General features: G+C 54.3%; 8 protein-coding genes across 8 annotated transcripts; 5 read left to right on the top strand and 3 right to left on the bottom strand.

Annotated features, from left to right (window-relative positions):
* Nucleotides 1-457: 457 nt before the first annotated feature.
* A1O1_08699 (adenosine deaminase) lies at nt 458-1,579 on the top strand (the record flags this gene model as incomplete). Its single annotated transcript, XM_007729557.1, has 1 exon — nt 458-1,579. The coding sequence occupies one exon, from the start codon at nt 458-460 to the stop codon at nt 1,577-1,579; it is 1,122 nt and encodes a 373-aa protein (XP_007727747.1).
* Nucleotides 1,580-1,797: 218 nt separating this feature from the next.
* A1O1_08698 (uncharacterized protein) lies at nt 1,798-3,534 on the bottom strand (the record flags this gene model as incomplete). Its single annotated transcript, XM_007729556.1, has 4 exons — nt 1,798-2,485; nt 2,548-2,663; nt 2,740-3,026; nt 3,132-3,534. The coding sequence occupies 4 exons, from the start codon at nt 3,532-3,534 to the stop codon at nt 1,798-1,800; spliced, it is 1,494 nt and encodes a 497-aa protein (XP_007727746.1).
* A 1,614-nt stretch (nt 3,535-5,148) lies between these two features.
* Nucleotides 5,149-6,627, top strand: A1O1_08697 (uncharacterized protein; the record flags this gene model as incomplete). The annotated part of the gene is made up of 7 exons (XM_007729555.1): nt 5,149-5,392; nt 5,463-5,515; nt 5,570-5,795; nt 5,856-6,041; nt 6,109-6,129; nt 6,185-6,336; nt 6,388-6,627. 7 exons carry the CDS (start codon nt 5,149-5,151, stop codon nt 6,625-6,627), a joined length of 1,122 nt encoding a protein of 373 aa, XP_007727745.1.
* Nucleotides 6,628-7,099: 472 nt separating this feature from the next.
* Nucleotides 7,100-8,456, top strand: A1O1_08696 (uncharacterized protein; the record flags this gene model as incomplete). Its single annotated transcript, XM_007729554.1, has 3 exons — nt 7,100-7,213; nt 7,433-7,685; nt 7,816-8,456. The coding sequence occupies 3 exons, from the start codon at nt 7,100-7,102 to the stop codon at nt 8,454-8,456; spliced, it is 1,008 nt and encodes a 335-aa protein (XP_007727744.1).
* A 1,584-nt stretch (nt 8,457-10,040) lies between these two features.
* On the top strand, nt 10,041-12,062 carry A1O1_08695 (uncharacterized protein; the record flags this gene model as incomplete). Its single annotated transcript, XM_007729553.1, has 1 exon — nt 10,041-12,062. The coding sequence occupies one exon, from the start codon at nt 10,041-10,043 to the stop codon at nt 12,060-12,062; it is 2,022 nt and encodes a 673-aa protein (XP_007727743.1).
* A 497-nt stretch (nt 12,063-12,559) lies between these two features.
* On the bottom strand, nt 12,560-14,748 carry A1O1_08694 (primary-amine oxidase; the record flags this gene model as incomplete). The annotated part of the gene is made up of 2 exons (XM_007729552.1): nt 12,560-12,897; nt 13,038-14,748. The coding sequence occupies 2 exons, from the start codon at nt 14,746-14,748 to the stop codon at nt 12,560-12,562; spliced, it is 2,049 nt and encodes a 682-aa protein (XP_007727742.1).
* A 1,241-nt stretch (nt 14,749-15,989) lies between these two features.
* A1O1_08693 (uncharacterized protein) lies at nt 15,990-16,312 on the bottom strand (the record flags this gene model as incomplete). The annotated part of the gene is made up of 2 exons (XM_007729551.1): nt 15,990-16,158; nt 16,215-16,312. The coding sequence occupies 2 exons, from the start codon at nt 16,310-16,312 to the stop codon at nt 15,990-15,992; spliced, it is 267 nt and encodes an 88-aa protein (XP_007727741.1).
* Nucleotides 16,313-16,879: 567 nt separating this feature from the next.
* On the top strand, nt 16,880-18,346 carry A1O1_08692 (uncharacterized protein; the record flags this gene model as incomplete). The annotated part of the gene is made up of 2 exons (XM_007729550.1): nt 16,880-17,284; nt 17,336-18,346. 2 exons carry the CDS (start codon nt 16,880-16,882, stop codon nt 18,344-18,346), a joined length of 1,416 nt encoding a protein of 471 aa, XP_007727740.1.
* Between the last annotated feature and the right edge of the window lie 683 nt (nt 18,347-19,029).

Raw genomic sequence — 19,029 nt, 5'->3', positions numbered from 1 at the left:
TCCTTGCCACGGGCGTCAGCAAAGGGTGGAACATGCTATGAACTCTGAACGCCAGCACCGAGTTCGCTTCCGAGCTGTCGCTGTCGCTATCGCTATCAGTATCATCAGTCTGCCCATGTGGCATGTGGCGTGCGACTCCGGAGCCTTGCGTGAATCGAACACGGGCCTTTTTCGTCGGACTCCACCGCCCACTACGTCGGGAAGAGTGAGGGCGAGGGCGCCATCGAAGGAACGGCACCCAAAGACTCGGTTGATGGTAATTGCTTCGCTTTCTCATCGTCTGCCCACTTCCTCCCCATCTTTTTCCTTTTGTATTTCTACGCTGCTACTATTTCTTCTTCTTCTTCTTCTTCTTCTTCTTCTTTCTTCCTTCTCTGGTCGCCTTTCACTGCAATCACTGCCCGGTACAAGCTTCGAATCCATCCACTCCCAACGCCGAGCCCCCAAACAAACCAAAATGGGATCCTACGAGGATCACACGCCAATGGACGAGCGTAAACGCATCCGCGACGAGCTCCTGGCCAGCGAGTACTATCCGTTCGTGGTGGCTCTCCCCAAAGTCGAACTCCATCTGCACATCGAAGGCACGCTCGTGCCGGAGCTCCGGTGGGAATTCGCCCAACGCAACGGCCTGACCCTGAAGAGCCCACGGACCGGCCAAGTGTACCGAGACCTGGAACATCTGCGATCCGAAGTCGAAACATTCAGCTTCTTCGAAGCATACTACGACGGCTTCGACGTGCTGCACACGACGCAAGACTACTACGACCTGGCCATGAACTACTTCCGGCGCGCATCGGCCATGAACGTGCGGTATGTCGAGGTCTTCTTCGACCCGCAAGGCCACACGCGCCGCGGCGTCGGCTGGGACACGTTCATGACTGGATTCCAACAGGCGTCGGAGCGCGCCGAGAAAGAGCTCAACGTGAAGTCGAAATGGATCATGTGTATCCTGCGCGACATGTCTCCCGAGTCCGCGATGGAGCATTACGAGGCCGCGCTGAACTACCGCGACATGATTGTCGGCCTGGGGCTGGATTCGGAATCGTACAAACTGCCCCCGTCGCTTTTCGAGAACGTCTGGTCGCGCGCCCGCGCCGACGGCTTCTTCAAGTTGACGGCGCACTGCGACGACGGCGCCAAGGAGGACGTCCACGACCATATCCGCGAGGCCTGCTGCTCCATGGGAGGCACCGGGGCGGACCGCATCGACCACGGCATCAACACCGCCGATGTGCCTGAGCTGATCGAGCTGGTCAAGTCGCGCAATCTGGGCCTGACCCTGTGTCCATGTGCGTATCTGCGCCACCAGCCGGCCGAGCCGATGTATGCGAAGATCAGGCTGCTGTACGATCAAGGGGTCAAGATCATGATCGGTAGCGACGACCCGGCCTACATGGACGACAACTGGCAGGTCAACAATATGCTGTTGGTGCAGAGTCGCTGCGGCTTCAGTGACCACGACATGGTGAAATTGGCCAAGAATGCGGTGGATATGTCTTGGGCGCCTGAGCCGGTCAAAGAGGCCATTGTCGAGGAGATCGATTCCGTCTTTCAAAATCGCACGACCAAGCTGTAGCCGCCAGACGGATAGAGGAGACCCAGGTTTAGGGAACCGCGTAAGAAACCGAGCTTAGAAAAAGGTGCCAATTGGAGACAGCCACAATCGGCAGGAAAATGAGGAATTCGTGATTATGTGTGAGTGAAGAGATCTCAATTTCTATTGATATCAGGGTATCCGGCTTTTTGAGATCTTTTTGGGTAGGGAGGCCAAAAGCCATTCGTCGTCCTTTCTTCTCAGGCTATGACCAAAGGACCTGCCAACGATGCGGCCGTGATGGAATTATGATACTCGTTGCTGGCCCAGACCGACTCCAGCAATTGCGTGACCGTGGTGAACTGCCTACAGCCGACATGGCGCATCATGCGCGTGAAATGTGTCCGCAGCCAGTCTCGCTGCTCGGCATCGACGTCGGGCTGCTCGAGCCACAGGCCCGCCTGCAGCAGCGGCCAGTGGATGGCGATACTCCAGGCGCTGGGAGTGGGCACGCTCCGCGCATGCACAAAGACACTATCACGCAGAGCGGCGGTGTCGTCGAACATGTGCGCCTCGTCGTGCTCGTTCTCATGCTCGTGCAGTCGGAACAGCCGGATGATGTAGAGGAGGATGCTGGCGTGCCAGGCACCGACGACGTGCGACATGGGCTCGGAGTATGACTGCGTGGGTGTCCAGGCCCTGACGCTCGAGGCGAGCAGCGCGGCCCTCTGCATGACGTCCGCGGCAAACGGTCGGTCGGCAGGCTGCAGCTTGTACAGCATGGTCACGTCGGCAATGTATTCGGCCAGATCGACAGGGCAGGCAAACGCGTCGCAGCCCCATTCGCGGCCGCCGTGTGGCGACTGGTATCGACTGATGGTCTTCTTCAGGTCGGTCGAGGTGAAGGTCAAGAGTCGGGTCGAGGTCGTGGCTCGCATGATATCCCACCTGAATGAAAAGTCAGAATGACTACGTAGTTGTTTCCTCGCCTCGCTTCAGGGTGTACGAACCATGCTAGCCGCTGTTCGCAGTAGCTCCTGTCGGGCATGACTGTTCCATAGGCGCGGACAAACGCTTTTGCGGCCGGGACGTGGATGTCGAACTCGGCGAGATCACCTGTGCACATCTGAGGGCGAAAAGATATGTTAGACACACACCCGTTGTAGGCTTAGAGGTTGGGCAGCAGAAACAGCAGCACATACATCCAATTGAGCCATCATAAGCATCGTCAACACAGTTCCATGATCCATCGAAAAGGTCTTTGAAGTGAGCCTCTGCCGCAACAGTACCGACGCCTTCAGCTGTAGTTCGCGGCTGCGGTTTCGCAGTGGCTCGTCACATAGTCGTGATGCTAGATGGAGTGATGCTGATGCTGCTACGACGTAGCGCAGAGGCAGGACGGTGTTGGTGAGGGGTCGCACATAGCGTAGATATGGTCCTTCGCCCGGGTTTGATCCCAGGTATGGAATGTAGCTCAGTTCATGTACAACTGGATCGCATCGGTCAGCTTTTACCCCCATTGAAGACCTCCTCGGGTTGATATGCTTGGAGCCCTTATAGACAGCAGTAAACAATCGGGCGATCCGTCACTCACAATAGTCGATGAAGACGTCCAGGCCGTCAGCACGCAGCGAGTCGGGTTGGCCTATGGTCTTGAGGCTGCCGAGCCTTTGGCTTGCGGCAAGCTGCTTCTGATGTCGTTGTCGCTGGCGTGGCGACACCGAGGTCGTTGATGTTGTGGCCCGGGAGCAGCGAGGTTGCTCGGGACTGGTCCTCCCTTCCTCCTCATCGTCTAGCACGGGTTTCGACTTGCCAGCCAACTTTCCGCGTGCTGCCACCCCGGTCCAGCGAGTCACGTAGCCTTCGCATGCCACCAACCTGTTCTTGCAGCTCAGACAGGTCGGCAAGGTCTTATCGCATCGTCGCCCCCTCCGTCGGCAGTTCCGGCAGGCAGTGGGGTGAATCGCCGGGCGGGTGGCAGGTGGAAGCTGTAGCATGAACGTGGACGTGAACACGAACGGGTTGGTAGCAAGACAATGGATGGATCATGAAAGAGGAAAGTAAGGGACGCTGCTGAAAGAGAGGAGACTTCTGCGACAGGCCAAAGGCTGTAGTCATCTTATCCTCTTTGCCCCGCCATATGGGGACCACGGCCTGGCCCAAGCCTTCTCACAGTAAGTGTTTAGGTACCCCGTAAGGTACCTAATGTACCTACACGTACCATGTATGAGGTAAGGTAGGTGGTAGGCGATACCGGCAGGCCAAGGGAGCGCGATAAGACCGGAAGAATGGTCGTCGGCTTGAAGGCGAGATGGCACAGACAGGATACTCGGTAATAGGGTGTTCCATCTTCCAGGGCTCAACGGGACTCGAGGGGGCTTGAAAGGCGTGTATGTCCGTTCCGATAGTGTGCAAAAAGACCCCGTCGTGGACCCTCTTCTTCCCTGATGTGCCTCAGATAGCGTCTCCCAGCTTGTGAGCGGAGAGACGTACGGAGAGACGTACAGAGTAGTAGTGTTCGTGTCTTACCAACATCCCGTTCAAGGCTTGGCCGCTGTGCTGACGAAGCGGACGATTGCTTATCGTCACAGGTCGTAGGGGTCGAGGGATATAGCATATAGAAGCCACCGCTGATTTGACGTGGGATGGGGATGTCTCAGTGGCTAGAGGGCTCCTTAGGCTTACGAGGCCAGTGCTGGAGCCCCCTGGGAGACGCACATTGCAGCCTTTTTGAGCCTAGTTCGACTTGTCGTTGGTGTAAGCTTCAAGATACTCTCTCTGCACAGATCTGAATATCCCGTAGGTGATCTTTTCTGTCAGGAACGATACCAGCTGGTCGAGCTCGCCACGGTGGTCACCGATCGAATGGGACCAGGAAGGTGGTTTGCTGAATCCTGCTGATGTGGACCTAACATGCTGTCCTGTTGTTCCATGAGCTTGCCTCGATTCCCGGCGTGTCGTACGGGAACGGCCTGGAGTCAGAGCATGGCGAAGGCAGTTTGTCGAGCATTGGTATTGCTATTGTATTCAACAACCTGGCGAGGCTAGTATTCTGCCTTTTGGTGCCCTTCAAGCGCTCATAGGGAGGAACGTCCGCTTGTAACTCCATTCAAGCGTACCTGATGTGGAGTGATGGCCGTTGCCGAAGACTCCTGGACCAGAGAGAGACATATGAGCTCCACTCCACGAGGCTGCCGAGGGCAATAGCGAGAGAAGAATGGCCAGACGTTATCTCGCCGGTTCATGGCGCTTCCCGATCGATTTGCCTTGGTTGACTCATGCAATGTTGGACTGCGACTGCATCCCTATCAGTTCAATACGTGCGTCTTGATGCTGATGCCGATGCCGATGCCCCTCATCTCACGGCCTCGCCCTCAGTCTCGCGTCTGGTGGGTACCAAGTAGACGGGTTGCGTGTTTTGTTTGTTGAAGAATTCAAAGTCGCTGCAATATCCTTTGCCAGCTATTCTTTGCTCTTGTTCGCCGTGTGTGATATCGTCTGCGCGTGTGCGTGTGGTGTTGGGAGAATCGTTACTACCATTTCTTGTATAGCAACGGACATACTCCGATCACGCTCTGCAGTCTTCTTGTCGCTAGCTGGACTCGACGACAATGCAAATCCCCGAGAGCGCCGATGGCGTCTACTTCAAGAGCGGAGACAGGCTTCTGTACCGTCCTATCCTGACCGGTGCCAATGCGAAGAAGACGTTCGATTCCATCCCAACGATCGATGTGGCCGACATATTCTCTCCCGACCTCGAAGTGCGCAGAAGGATTGCGAAACAAATCGGCCAAGCTGCAGAAGAAGTAGGATTCATGTACCTGGTCAATCCACCGGTGAAGCCAGAGAAGATGGGTAGGGACTTGCCACAATCCTGTTGAAATATGAGGAGGTCAATTCTGATGACATTGTCTGTCTCGAATAGACGAAGCCTTTGACGCCTTGAAATCCTTCTTTGCGCTCCCCGACGAAGTCAAGGTGGGTATTGAGTGCTCGATGCCAGGACAGTGATCATTGACAATCCATTCAAAGATGAAATACCACGTCAACAACAGCCCGGCGGCCAAAGGCTTCACTCCTTGTAACCCGAGCGACAAGAGGCCAGGCTTTGCGGGAGCTCGAGAAACCTTTGGCATGGGCAACGACTACACCGATCCAGAGCAACATGCCATCAAGACTGCGCCTCCCGGCACGGTGCCGTTGAACCAGTGGCCGGATGAAGAATTGCCGGAGTTTCGCAAGAAACTGTACAGTTACTGTATGCCACCTGGAGCTCCGCGACGAGATGATCCCCCCGATTGACTAACGAAATCGATAGTCCAAGACGTCTACATCTTTTCCAAGGCTTTGGTTCGCATATTTTCGCTCGCACTGGACCTGGAGGAGACTGCTCTAGATGAGTTCTTCGAGACGCCTTTTACCGACATCACTGTCCAGCACTACCTTCCACAGCCTGAGGAAACCGAGTCCAAACAAGTCCTCCTTCCTCACGCTGATTACGGCGGTCAGTAGTCCCTCTGTTGCGGTCTCTCTCCTTCTGTGTCAGAATCTGAACTGACTTGAGACTATAGCTTTTACGCTGCTCGCCCAACGTACGATCGAGGACATCCTTTCACAGCTTGTATCTTTACTGACATGATCATCTAGGTGAGGTTGGTGGCTTACAAGTCCTCAATGCTAACGCAACCTGGGTGCCCGTTCCAGTCAAGGAGTACGCCTTTGTCGTCAACACCGGCAGCTACCTCGAGTTGATGTCGGGTGGACGCTTCCGCTCCACTGTCCATCGTGTTTGCGCCAAGGTAGATTGCCCATCGTTTCCCAATGATCAAGGTGCTGACTCGACTGTCTAGGACAATACGGAAAGGACATCGCTTCCTTTCTTCTTCTCGCCTAGTCCCACCGCCACTATTCGTCCTATGGTTTCTATCCAGTCGGAAGACACGAAAGACAAGCAGAGACAGATCGGCAAGGAGCATATGCGAGGCATGATGTCCGAGAGGGCAGACCATCCGTTCGTGAAGAAGCTGAAGGCGCTAGGGTTGGGACCGGAGGAATATACCTACGATATGATTTCGCAGCCTTTGGCGTAGACACAGCATTAAGGATATGGATATTGGCGTACAAACCAAATGGTCAAGCTCATAGGATACCTAGAGACCTGTTTACCATAGAGTATCAAACGTACTACTGGTAGGTAGATAAAGAAGCCGTTCAGCCTCGTCCCTTCAGCCTCGTCAACACCCGCAAGGCGGTGAAGCTGAATTCGATTGCTCCACCAACGCTCCAAAATTCTGCCGCCGATTTTCTGGTTTGAACGCAACAACTTGAACAACTTGAACGGAATCCCAGCAAAGTCGTCTACATTCACCTACTCATTCGTTGTTCTCATTCACGTCCAAGACTACAAGATTCCCCGATCCTCTCCTCGTCAATAGCAAACCAACCTCCACAATGCTACATGCGACCCGGTGACACCCCCGGCGTTCTCCAACGGTATTTGCCAGAGACAGCGCTTCCGATCCCTGAACGTCCTACTCCTGCAATCAAGCCCACTCGTTCGCAATGGCGCGCCGCGGGAGAGGCGGTGGAAAACGCGGGCCCGACCTGTCCTGGGACGACGAGGAAGATGATCCGTCGACATACAATGCTCCCAACAGACCCGCGCCGCAGTTTCCTGTAAGTCAAGCCGGCACAAAAACACTTTTGCTTGTCCCTTCCCGTCTGGCATGCCTTCGACGCTCCGGCCTTTGGCCTCGAACCTGTGCAAGGGAGATGTATTCAGAGACCTTTCCCAAGGAAAAGGCACAAATCACGACCACATCTACATACATATCAACCAAGAAGAGCAAGAGCAAGAAAAAGAGAACTGACCTTGATCGTTGCATTGTGATATAGGATATCGAACTACCCGTCCCGCGACCCATATCCGCGTTCGAACTATCCTGCGTGAAGAGCTACCTCCGGTTCCGCGACCGAGCACGCAACGGGCCATACTACTCCGTCCTGGACCCCAGCAGCCTCGCCGACCCTAAGACCGGGAAAGTGATCAAGCGCGCGGGCTTCGACCCGTTCAACGACCAAGAGAAATACACGGCGAAATACTACAAGAAGAAACGGACGGTGCCGGATCTGAGTGGGAGAGATTACGGTATGTACCCAACACAACACAATACAACCCCCCCTGAGAAACTAGAGGAAGAAAGAGAAAGGAAGAAAGAGAGGGAAAACAAGAGTTCCTTTGACTGAGCCGAAATTGACTGATTGATTGATTTCCACAGAACTGAGATACTTCCCACCCGAACTATGGCCACTCCTCGACCCGCGCCGGAGACATCCGCTCTGGAAATCGACAGACATCGACTTCGACGTCGAGACCAACGCGCCGCGTAAGAAGCGGAAGCGCGACCTGGCAGCTGAAGAAGCGATAAATGAAGACGACGAGAATAACGACGACGACGCGAACAACGACACGGACGGCTCGGACCCGCTGCTGTCCGGCGCGCGGCGGTCGCGCAATTCCACTCGGGCCGCAAAACGGCGGCGCGACGACCTGACGACGCACAAGGCGGGCGAGAAACGCGGCCTCGATGCCGAAGACGAGTTCTCTGAGGAAGAGATCCAGCCGAAACCGCGGCGGAATCGGAAGGACAAGAATAAAGGGTCCGACGATGAGGACGATGACGAGGACGACGATAATGCCGGGGACGACAATGACGATGCGGATGATGACGACGACGATGATGATGATGACGGGTCCGCCGACGACGAGCCTGTCGATTCGGAGTTTGAGGAATCGGACGATGGAGGCGGCGACGATTACAATGCCGAGAATTACTTCGATGGCGGGGACGGCGATGATGACGATGGCTTTGCCTATGGTGGTGGGCGTGGCGGTGATGATGATGGTGCATACTTCTGATCCTACAGACTGGGGGTTTGTGAGTCTAACAGCAATGCTGAGAGACTTTGTGGCACAGTGCAGAATCTAAATACTGGAATGGCTCATTTCGATCTCGCATGTTTGATTGTTTCCTCCAGAGCTCTATATTGCACCCTTCGCTTCACCCTGACCATAGTCAGAAGGATCCCATATCGTCCGGCGCCTGTTCCACCATTGACGAGGCTGAGAGACGGAAACGGCCAGACAGTGATGGGTCCCTGGCCTCCCTTTCATGAAAGGCCCTCCCTGCTGACTTCTCAATGGCCGATCTCGTCAGGAAGACTCGTCCGGCCAGGCTCCAGGAACGTGTAGCACAGGCTCACCATCTTCGACATCATGCGGTGAATCCACAATCTTGTTCCAAGGGTCTTTGTTTGGCGACTCCTCCACCTTAATATGCCAATCGTCCGGACTGTCTCCAAAAGCGAAGTCCACAATGGAAACAGATATATCTTCAGAAAAGCTCCCTAGTACTACCCCAAATGGAGATTCCAAGTCCCGTTCGACGAAAAGTTGACGCTCCCACTCGCCGTACTGTCTCAAGTCTTGACCAGCCATAGCTACCTCTTGTGCCCACCGACGAACCGACTTTGTCAGACGACCAGATATGGAGACTCTGGCTGAGTCAGATATACTAGTATCAGCGAAGAAAAAGGCGTCGTCGTAACCCGTGAAACCCAGATAGTCTAGCATGGGCGACCAACATCTATGCTCAAACAGAAGACCCATGCCGCCTAATCCCACCACAGACCGAAGAAAGGCTCGGGCGTCTGTCAAATCAGTGCGGGACTCGGCCTCACCCATGAATTTTGCCAGGCATGAGACGAGACTATCACTCGAAAAATCATCCCAGTCGTGGCCAGAACCTTTCTTCACAAGACATGAGACATCCAGTCGATTCGGTGCCATCACGGATTCAAACAGTTCCAAACTAGCAGTTGACTCACAAACATAATACGCCGCGGCCAAACGACTGTCAAAGTCGATAGAACTCAGATATGGTGTTGACATGCGTATGACTATAGACATGGTGAATCTAAGGTGGCTGAGTCTGAGGCCGTGAGTTGTCACTCGTATTTCTACCCTTGCTCGAAACATTGCGCCTGGTGATCAAGCCAGGGGTTGCATGATATAGTAGTCCAATCACGATGGAGGGGGTCATGTTGTCTTCTTCGACGGCGTCGGGCGGGATGCATGACGTTGAGCAGCTTGCCAGACTGCAGAGTATCAGCGATGCTGGCCGTGGAAGATGGTATCTGTAAGGATGAAGTCAAGCTGCGGCTGTCAAAGATGAGGGAGTGATATACCTGTGATGTCCCTGCGCATCTAAACCACGTCTGGAGCTGAATGCTTCGCCCGAGGAATAGTGCCAAGATGAGGGCATTGCTACGGCAAAGTACAACACACCCGATATGCCAATGTCTGTTCTGTCGTAACAGATCACCATCCGATGTTGGTACAGCGCCGAGTTAGAATCATCGCAAGGACAGTGACAAACCACCTATAATGAGTTGGCTAATGGTCCAGCCGACATGATGCTCGGTTTGCGACGTATACTTCGCGATGGGTGCAACAACCGAACATGTCCAGGGACGGTCTGCTCTCATCCTCTACGGCACAGAAACCGGCACCTCGCAGGATTTTGCTGAAGAGATCAGCCGCTGTCTCGAGCGACTTCGATTCAACACAGACGTCGCAGGCCTGGATGATGTCAAATACAATCATCTGAGCGCCTATACCTTCACCGTCTTCGTCATTTCCACAACTGGCCAGGGTGACTTCCCCGACAATGCTCGGAAATTCTGGACCAGTCTCCTTCGCAAGAAGCTTCTTCCCACCACCCTAGCGGGTATCAGATATGCCCTAGTTGGACTCGGGGACAGCTCTTATCCCAAGTTCAACTGGGCTGCGAGGAAATTGGACAAACGACTGCGACAACTCGGGGCCACTCCGGTCATTGACCCATGTGAAGCTGATGAGCAAGGGGATGAAGGGACAGACGGCTCTTTCCTGGCATGGCTGGACCTTTTCCGCAAGACTGTGTTGGATACTTTCCCACTACCAGAAGGTGTTACTACCTTATCAAACGAAGTCCTCTTACCCAGCAAATACCGCTTGGAGGGTGTCCTAACAGGATCTCAATCCGTCGAGACACCATCGAGCGCCGACGGAGTAGATCTCAACGCCACGAACACTTCTGCCAACTCTTTCGCTGCCGTGTTAGAGGTGAAAGAGCGAGTAACGCCATCCGACCATTGGCAAGATGTCAGGTTCATGAGACTGAAAGCCAGCGGAAGGATCGAATACATGCCGGGCGACGCTCTGGCCATCTCCCCTCGAAACATGCCCACAGATGTATCGTTTCTGATTGAACGCATGAATTGGCATGCAGCTGCCGATATACCGATACGTCTCATCTCAACTCGCTCAAATAAAAACAATCTCTCGACCCTCCATCCCATATTCACCCGTACAGATCTCACCCTCCGCACCCTCTTGACCGAATACCCAGACATCAACGCCATCCCTCGACGATCCTTCTTCGGTGCCATCGCGAACTACACCAGCAATGAGATGCATAAAGAGCGACTTTTGGAATTCACCGATCCACAGTATCTAGACGAGTACTACGACTATGCCACTCGGCCGAGACGAAGCATGATTGAAATCCTGCAGGAGTTCGACTCCGTCCAGATTCCATGGCAGGAAGTGACGAACATCTTCCCGCCTCTGCGGCTACGCCAGTTCAGCATCGCGAGCGGCGGCGCGTTGAAATACACCCAAGACGGCAGGGCAACCATTTTCGAGCTGTTGGTGGCCATCGTTAAGTATAGGACCGTCATCAAGCGCATCCGTGAGGGCGTGTGTACGAAATACCTCGCACAGCTGCCGGTAGGAACGACGCTGCAGGTCTCTTTGAAGACAGAAGGTCGCTTCTCCAAAACCTCTGGTCTGGAGGATTCAACTCATATCCTTGTCGGCGCCGGTACGGGTATTGCGCCGCTGCGTGCGCTGATTCACGAGAAGATACAACATGGTCAGCTCTGTGGTAGAACCGCGCTGTTCTTCGGCTGCCGCAACGAGAAGGCCGACTATTTCTTCCGCGATGAGTGGGCTGCTATACAGCAACAGTTGCAGGCTCAAAGTCAGACACGGGAACAAATATCAGAGACTAACGCCACAGCTGACGTCGGATTTGAAGTCATCCCGGCATTCTCGCGCGACCACAAGTCCAAGGTCTACGTGCAAGACCAGATCCGCGAACGGAGCGACCTGGTATGGAAATACCTGCGCGACCAATCCGCAACTATCATCGTATGTGGCTCCTCCGGCGGCATGCCCAAGGCAGTACGGCAGGCTATTGTCGATGCGCTTGTCCATCAAAGTCGGCTGAGATCGGAGGCTAAGACAGCATTGCATGACTCTGCGACCTCCTCCTTCTCCGCGGTAAATTCTGCGCGCGAGCAGCCTGACGATGGCGGGGACGAGGACGACGAGGGACCAATCCAGACCGAAGCTGATGCGGAATCCTATCTCGCCAGACTGGAAAAGGTGGGACGATATAAGCAGGAGACATGGTCATGAAAAGGGCAATCTACTTGATACTACAAAGGCGGCTTGGATGATTATTATTCGAGGCGATTAAAAAGAAATCATCTTGTGCAAATCGATTCACTTGTCGCAGGGAGGCGGAGTTGGCTCGCAGATATTAATATATATACCCACCGATGGTAATGTATATATGGAAGATACCCAACAGAGTCACCATACTACCCGTCATTTCAGAACCACCAGCCCTCCCTTTCTCATTAAGACCAACCCAGATCCGAGACGAGATCTGACACACAATATTGTTTTATACGGAGAACACAAAACAGTTCATTGAACCATTATATCGAAAATACCTAAGGAGCTTAGCCTACGACACGCTGGGAAGACCCGCGCCGAGAAACTCATACTTGAAGTGTGCAACACATATCAGATTCGATCCAAATTAATCTTTTGAGAGAGCTTTCATGCTAGGACCATCATGAACAAATAGACTCGTCGACATCCACGCAGAGCTAAATGTACACCCAAACCTAAACCTGCACGCTCGCCTTATCCTTGCAATTGCACCCATTCTTGCCAGCAGCGATCTGGCTGGGCGTGCGGGCATAGCTGGGCGGGACGTCGAGGGCCGGGTTGCGCAGGAAGAAGTGGCGCGGCCGCAGCAGCAGGCTCATGGGCTCGGCGGGCATGATGGGGTAGTCTTCGGGGGCGGGGAAGTGGGTGAGGCCGAAGGTGTGCCATAGCACGATGTCTTCGTTGTCGATCTTTGCTTGTGGGTTGGCGTTGATCCATTGCGGGAGACCCATGGAGGGTTCGCCGGAGGTTTGGGGCACGTGGCGGCCTGCTGGGTGGAGTTGTTCGTCGGAGTCTGTGATTGGGATTGTTAGTGACTGATATAATCAAGTAGTTCTCTTTGCGAAGGGAGAAAAGGAAGGAAGATGTGATCAAGGCGGACAGGCAGAGGGAGAGATCAAGGAGGGCAGGTAGGAAAGGAAAAGCAAAACTCACATTTTGTGACATGAACAGCATGGCGCGCAAAACCAGCACGCTTCCACACCAACGAGTCCTTCTTGGGCAGTAAGGGCGGCACTTCACGGCTGACCAGCTTGTAAGCCACGGGCTTGTGGGAGTAGGGGTTGATTTTGCTCTCGTTGGCAATGTCCCACGAGCGGGACGTCGAGCCTTCGTAGTCGGCCATGGCCTCGATCGGGTTGGTGTATTTGGTCTTCTTCGCGTAGAAGGCGTTGCCGTAGAAGTTCTCGGCCGAGCCCACTTCGCCGGGCCCCTGGGCGGCGTCGACCTGGAAGATTGTGTTTTTCGGTCCGTCAATGTTCGGGTCGATGCGCAGACAGAAGAGATGTTGGTGGTTGTGGGCGTTGACGCCCGGGTAGACCTCAGTGCCCCAGCCCTTGGTGTCCTCGCCGGGATTCATGGCGTAGGTGTTGAGGATGCCGGTCAGCTTGATCTCCAGCTGGATGGTGCCGTCCTGGTGGAAGATCCAGTAGACGCAGTACTCGTAGTTGGCGGCGGTGAAGATCTGGCTGATGATCAGCTTGCGGGCACGGGTGACGATGATCGAGTCGTCGCGGAAGTCGGTGTGCTTGAACAAGATGCCGTTGTCTTCCTCGTGGATGCAGATGGCGTTCTTGATCGTCTGCGCGGCGCCCGCCCGGTTGACGAACTCGGCGTCCATGTAGTGGATGCTGCCCTTGCAGTCACAGCCCAGACTGAGCGAGTTGGTCATGTACCCGGCGCCGTACTCGCCCAGGTCGAAGGCGTGTTTGCGCTGATGCGGGTGTTCCGGGTTGCCGTAGGGGACGACCATCTCGGCCAGAGAGAGTCGGTAGAAGAGCGGTCGGGTTTTGTTCTCGTTCTTGTCGAAATATGTAATGTTGTTGAGCACGATGCCCTCGCGGTAGTTGAAGCCGATGTGCACGGAGAAGTTTTGCCATTCGAGGATGCGGTTTTGGATCTTGAAGCTGACGCCTTCGGGCTGCGTGATGTTGATGGGCTTGATGTCCGTTCGGTAGCCGCCCATCTCCTCGATCGATTGGACGTGGTAATTGTTGGCCGGCAATTTGCTGAGGGGCCGTCGCACCTTGGGCACGTCAATGTGGATGATTTCTCTCTTGTTCGCGTCGTAAATGGGGCAGAAATCGAGCGGGAACGTGTATTGCGAGTCGTCCACATGAGGCCGGTAGTACATCAGCGCCTGCTGGAGTCTGACGCCGTTTCCAAATCTCTCGTCATAGCCAATCGTCCAGGGATCGCAGTACACCTTGTGCATCTCCTCGGCCGGAATCCCGACCAAGCCACATTGCTCGATGACCTTGGGGTCTTTGCGCATCACTTCCTCGACGGCGTTCAGATCTTCCATCGTGATCAACGGTTGCACGTTCGGCGTCTCCTTCCAGCTGATGACCTTGCCCTCGGTCAGATCGACATTGCCGTCGAACACTTTGCCGTCGGTGGTGATGACCACGATATCGGCCACCCGGCGAGGTCTGGGAGTGGTCTCTGGGTCGGCCAGCCATTTCAACATCTCCGCCTTGGGAGGCTCCAGCAGCGTCACGGCGTTGTAGTATAGTTTGCCATGTTTGGCGCGAAGGATAGACACGGCCGCCTCAATCTCCAGCGAGGACAGGGGATCGAAGGGGTGTGCGGGGGCAACAGTGTTGGACACCTGCTGTGCCAACTGCTTCACACGCTCGAGGACCATTGTTGCTGTTACCGTTGCCGGTGCCGGTGACCAGAATGCCCAAGAGTGATGAGGGGAAGAATTCAGGGGACGCGCCTTGTAACGAAGCAGGAAGAGAACAGAGTCTAGGAGGGCAGCAGACCTACATTAATATGTAAGGCGATGGCCTCGACTCCTCACAAGCGAATCCGGCAATGCGATGCCAAACCCTGGCCGGGACATCAACCGCGAGCAGAGAGGACCCTTGGCCCATGGAGCAAGCTGCTCGATTTGCTCGACAACAGCTCGTGGACACCATGGATGTATAGACGATAAGGAAAGCGGGCAGATAAGAGCCCTGTTGAGCCCTGTCGAGCCTGTTCGCCTGTTCGCCCTCGTTCTGCCGTCGTGGTCGCTTTCCTCTTTTGGGCTTGAAGATCCATGTCATGGCAATTTTGGCCTCTTGCGGTTTAGCGGCACTCCACGCCTTCGGATCCTCTGCAATATCTTTCGGGTTTCGATGCGGCGTCGTTCGGACATGGGCCCCTTCACGGCGACACGGGTTGAGGCTGGAATAGTGGTCCTGGCAACGAAGGGTCTGGGTTGTTGAGGTTGCTCTCGGAACAGAAGGTGACCACGAGCTCTGCTGAGAGTGCTGAAGCCTTGTTGAGTCCGCCCTGCGTCTCTGCGTCTTTCTCTGTTGTGCGAGGCTCAGCTATTCCTGAAGGGGCGCTGATAACAGTCCAGTACGCATTGGCTTTCAAATGGAATACGCCCGGATTTGCGGGTCACATGGTGACAGTGCGATTTAATTGACATTCGGATCTACAGAGCATTGGATGCGAGAGATAACAACCTCGGAAACAACCTTCCAAAGTTCTCGTTGTCTGCTTCGTATCTGCCTTGCTGGTGGCTCACCAATAATGAGAGCCTCTATTATTGACAGCTAACGGGACCACATTCTATGATGCTGAGCACGATGGTCAAACAGAGCCTTGCAGATCACTCTGTAACACGCTATACCGCAGGGTCGATAAGGCTGCAGCCTCGTCAAGCTGGGAGCAGGTTGTCATGCAACTACTAGTAACTTAGCAAATACTCCATGCTTGCTATTGCCACCTTCTTTTTGCTTTGTTGGCTTAAACACCAAGTCATCCATTCTCCATATGTACAGTCTCAATTGTATTGGCCTCGTCTCGCTTGAGGAGTCCTGCCTGGCTCACTCCAGCACTTGGTGGTGAGCAAGTCGCGGTCATTTTGTGCCTTAGGGTTTCATGGCGCCCTCAATGGTGTTGCCCTCCGTGACCGTCCCCATGGCCGTGCGAGTCCTTCAGGAAGAGTGCTTCAAAGATAACATAGCCTGCAAACGCAGCGGTAGCAATGCCGAGTCCGGGAAACGCTCCCTTCAATCGATTCCATCGAGTAAAGGGTCCCGTGTGCCGCCAGGTCTCACTAGTCCGTGGTCAGCATGCGCTTCAACTGAACCGAGGTGGTGATCGCTTTCTTACTTCTTAGCCCATGGATCTCTTGCTCTCCATTCTCTGCTTGTGGCGGCGTCCGTGAAGGTTTTCATGTTAAACCCGGTTGGGTTGTTCGGGGAAGCCATCGCGGGGCGTTGCGGGATTGGCGGGTGCTCTTGACTATGTTGTGGTCGGTTCGAGCGAGGAATCGGCGGCAGCACACCAGGCAAGTCGGAGACAGGGGCCCAACTGAGTTCAAGTTCCTGAAAGATCGTGTGCGAGTTGTCAGTAACTATGTAACAACCTGAGCGCTGTAGTTCATGACTGAATGACCATCCGAGATGCAGCTCGTGCCAAGACTACGCTTGGAGCTCTAAGTCCCCCACTGTAGTTATTTACGGCGCAGCACTTCATCTCGCGTCACACAGTCAGTCACTGCAATTGGCCTCCGCTGCGGAATGACCGACCGACTGACGGACTAACAGACAGTCCGCGAACTCACTGTCTTTCTTCAACTCGCCATGTACTTTTGATTCATTAACTTAACGTTGAACATGAATTCACCCAAACCTCCTATCTCCTTGATGAATCTATGAATCCAGTAACCATGTCGCAGCCACCATTGCGCCGTTGAAATCTATCACTGCTGCTCCGAGATGAACACACATGAACGTCTGTCTCTTCCAACCTCATCGCATTAACCCATACACATAATGGCTCCTCCTCGTTATGGGAATCAGTCCCTCAACGGGCCCTATCACATCCAACAAAATCACCTGCAGTCGCATCAACATGGTGCTCTGCCACCTCCAACCCACCTTGGCACACCTTCCTTCGGCGCAGGCGGCTCTTCGAACGCGAGTCCCTTCGCCTTGGCCGGAAATCTGAACAATGGCTTCGACCGGAGTATGCTCGATGCCGGGGTGCTTCCCGGTCAGATGCAACAGATGGGTTTCCCGAGGGGAGGTCCAGTACAAGCACATCACACCTATGACGGTCTAGCTGGTCCGCTGGAGAATAAAGATGATACAAGAATTCGGAATGTCTGGAAGCACAACCTGAAAGAAGAGATGGCTACCTTGAGGCAGCTGGTCGACACATACCCATACATTGCAATGGTATTCACATTGCCCTCTGTTTTGCGACTTCGCTGACCACAGTTTCTACAGGACACAGAATTCCCTGGCATCGTTGCCCGTCCGATCGGCCAATTCACTACCAAAGCAGACTACCACTATCAGACGTTACGGTGCAATGTCGACCTCCTCAAAATGATCCAGCTTGGAATCACCCTGTTCAAGCCCGACGGAACACTTCCTCCACCTGATCCCACACACACAAGCAAAGCCAAGTCACAATTCCAGTCAACCCTGCTTCCAACTCCCTGCACATGGCAGTTCAATTTCCGCTTTTCCCTTGAGTCAGATATGTATGCTCGAGATTCGACCACGATGCTCGCAAAGGCCGGCATCGATTTCGACCGACATGCCAAGCATGGCATTGATCCAGAGGAATTCGGCGCGTTACTGATCAGCTCAGGCCTGGTCCTAGATCCGGACGTGCACTGGATTTCGTTTCATTCGGGCTATGACTTCGGCTACCTCATGAAGCTTATGGTGTGCAAGCCGCTGCCAGAAGACGAGGTGCAATTCCACAAGTATCTGGAGAAATTCTTCCCATCTCTCTTTGACATCAAATTCATCCTCAAGCACGTCGGCGTCAAGGGGCAAGTCAATAGCGGTCAACCACTGACCCAGGAAGCGGCGCTCATAGTCCAACGACTGATGACGAAATCCGGTCTTCAAGATGTCGCCGAGGAACTGGCCGTGGCCCGTCACGGCCAAGCACACCAGGCTGGCTCGGACTCCTTGCTTACTGGGCAGGTGTACTTCAAAATGAAGGAGAAGATCTTCAACGGCACCATCGAAGAGGACAAATACCGCTCTCAGGTCTGGGGATTGAACGCCCAGATGCCAACCGGCGGTCGCGACTTCAACAGCACGCCAAGCATGAACGGCGCAACCTTCTACAACCACAACGGCACGCCCACGACGCCACTGACCGGAAACATCGGCATGGCAGGCGGTGCATCCCATACTCCGATCCCCAACCATGGCATGATGGGAAGTATGACGCCGGGCGGGTTTGGGAACTTCCAGTACCAAAAGGCGATGAGTTAGAGGCGTTTTTGGTTCAGAGCACGTGGGAGTGCCAGCGGCAGGCGTGCAATGTCTTCCCGCAAGATGACTCGCTTTGCCTCTGATCGGACTTGAGGATTTTGGCCTGCGACTGGGCGGGATGAGCGAAAATCCCTGGAGTAGCCACGGTGTCGCATCTGTGGGAAGCTGCCGTCTTGATTCGGGGGCGAGAGCAAGAAAAGTCCAGTGTCGGGTTACGGTGCGGAGGGGCGTTGCGAAGGAAGGGAAACAGCATGGTAGAGAGTGTTTGGAGGCTTTTCGCATCAGAGCCATAAAAATGATGGAGGCTGGCGTCCAAGTGGTGAGGTCGGCTCGTGGAATGGGATGGGTTTTGGGCCACACACATACAACGCGCGCGTGTTTGATCTTGCACAGTGTTCATGTTCTCCTGTAGGTAGTTTCAAGAGCGCAAGCAACCATGTTTATTGACTAGCCAAGCATAATCTTTCATCCTCTGCAGTGCGTTGGTATTGTAACAGCCACTGTAATCGATGAGACAAGGTGTTATTATTGATTAGGTGCGTTCAATAGTTTGCGCGATTCACTCTTTCGTGCCTCAGTCCTTGTCTGGTATGGAGACCATCCACCATTGACCGAGGCTGCTCTTTCCCGGGAGCAATTTCGCCGGTCGACTTGCTCTTTGCCGACTTCCGTCAAAATGCTTG

The sequence above is a fragment of the Capronia coronata genome (assembly GCF_000585585.1).
Source record: "Capronia coronata CBS 617.96 chromosome Unknown acBCG-supercont1.8, whole genome shotgun sequence".
Classification (NCBI taxonomy): Eukaryota; Fungi; Ascomycota; class Eurotiomycetes; order Chaetothyriales; family Herpotrichiellaceae; genus Capronia; species Capronia coronata.
The sequence above is the reverse complement of the archived record's forward strand: the minus strand, read 5'-3'. Positions and strand labels throughout refer to the sequence as shown.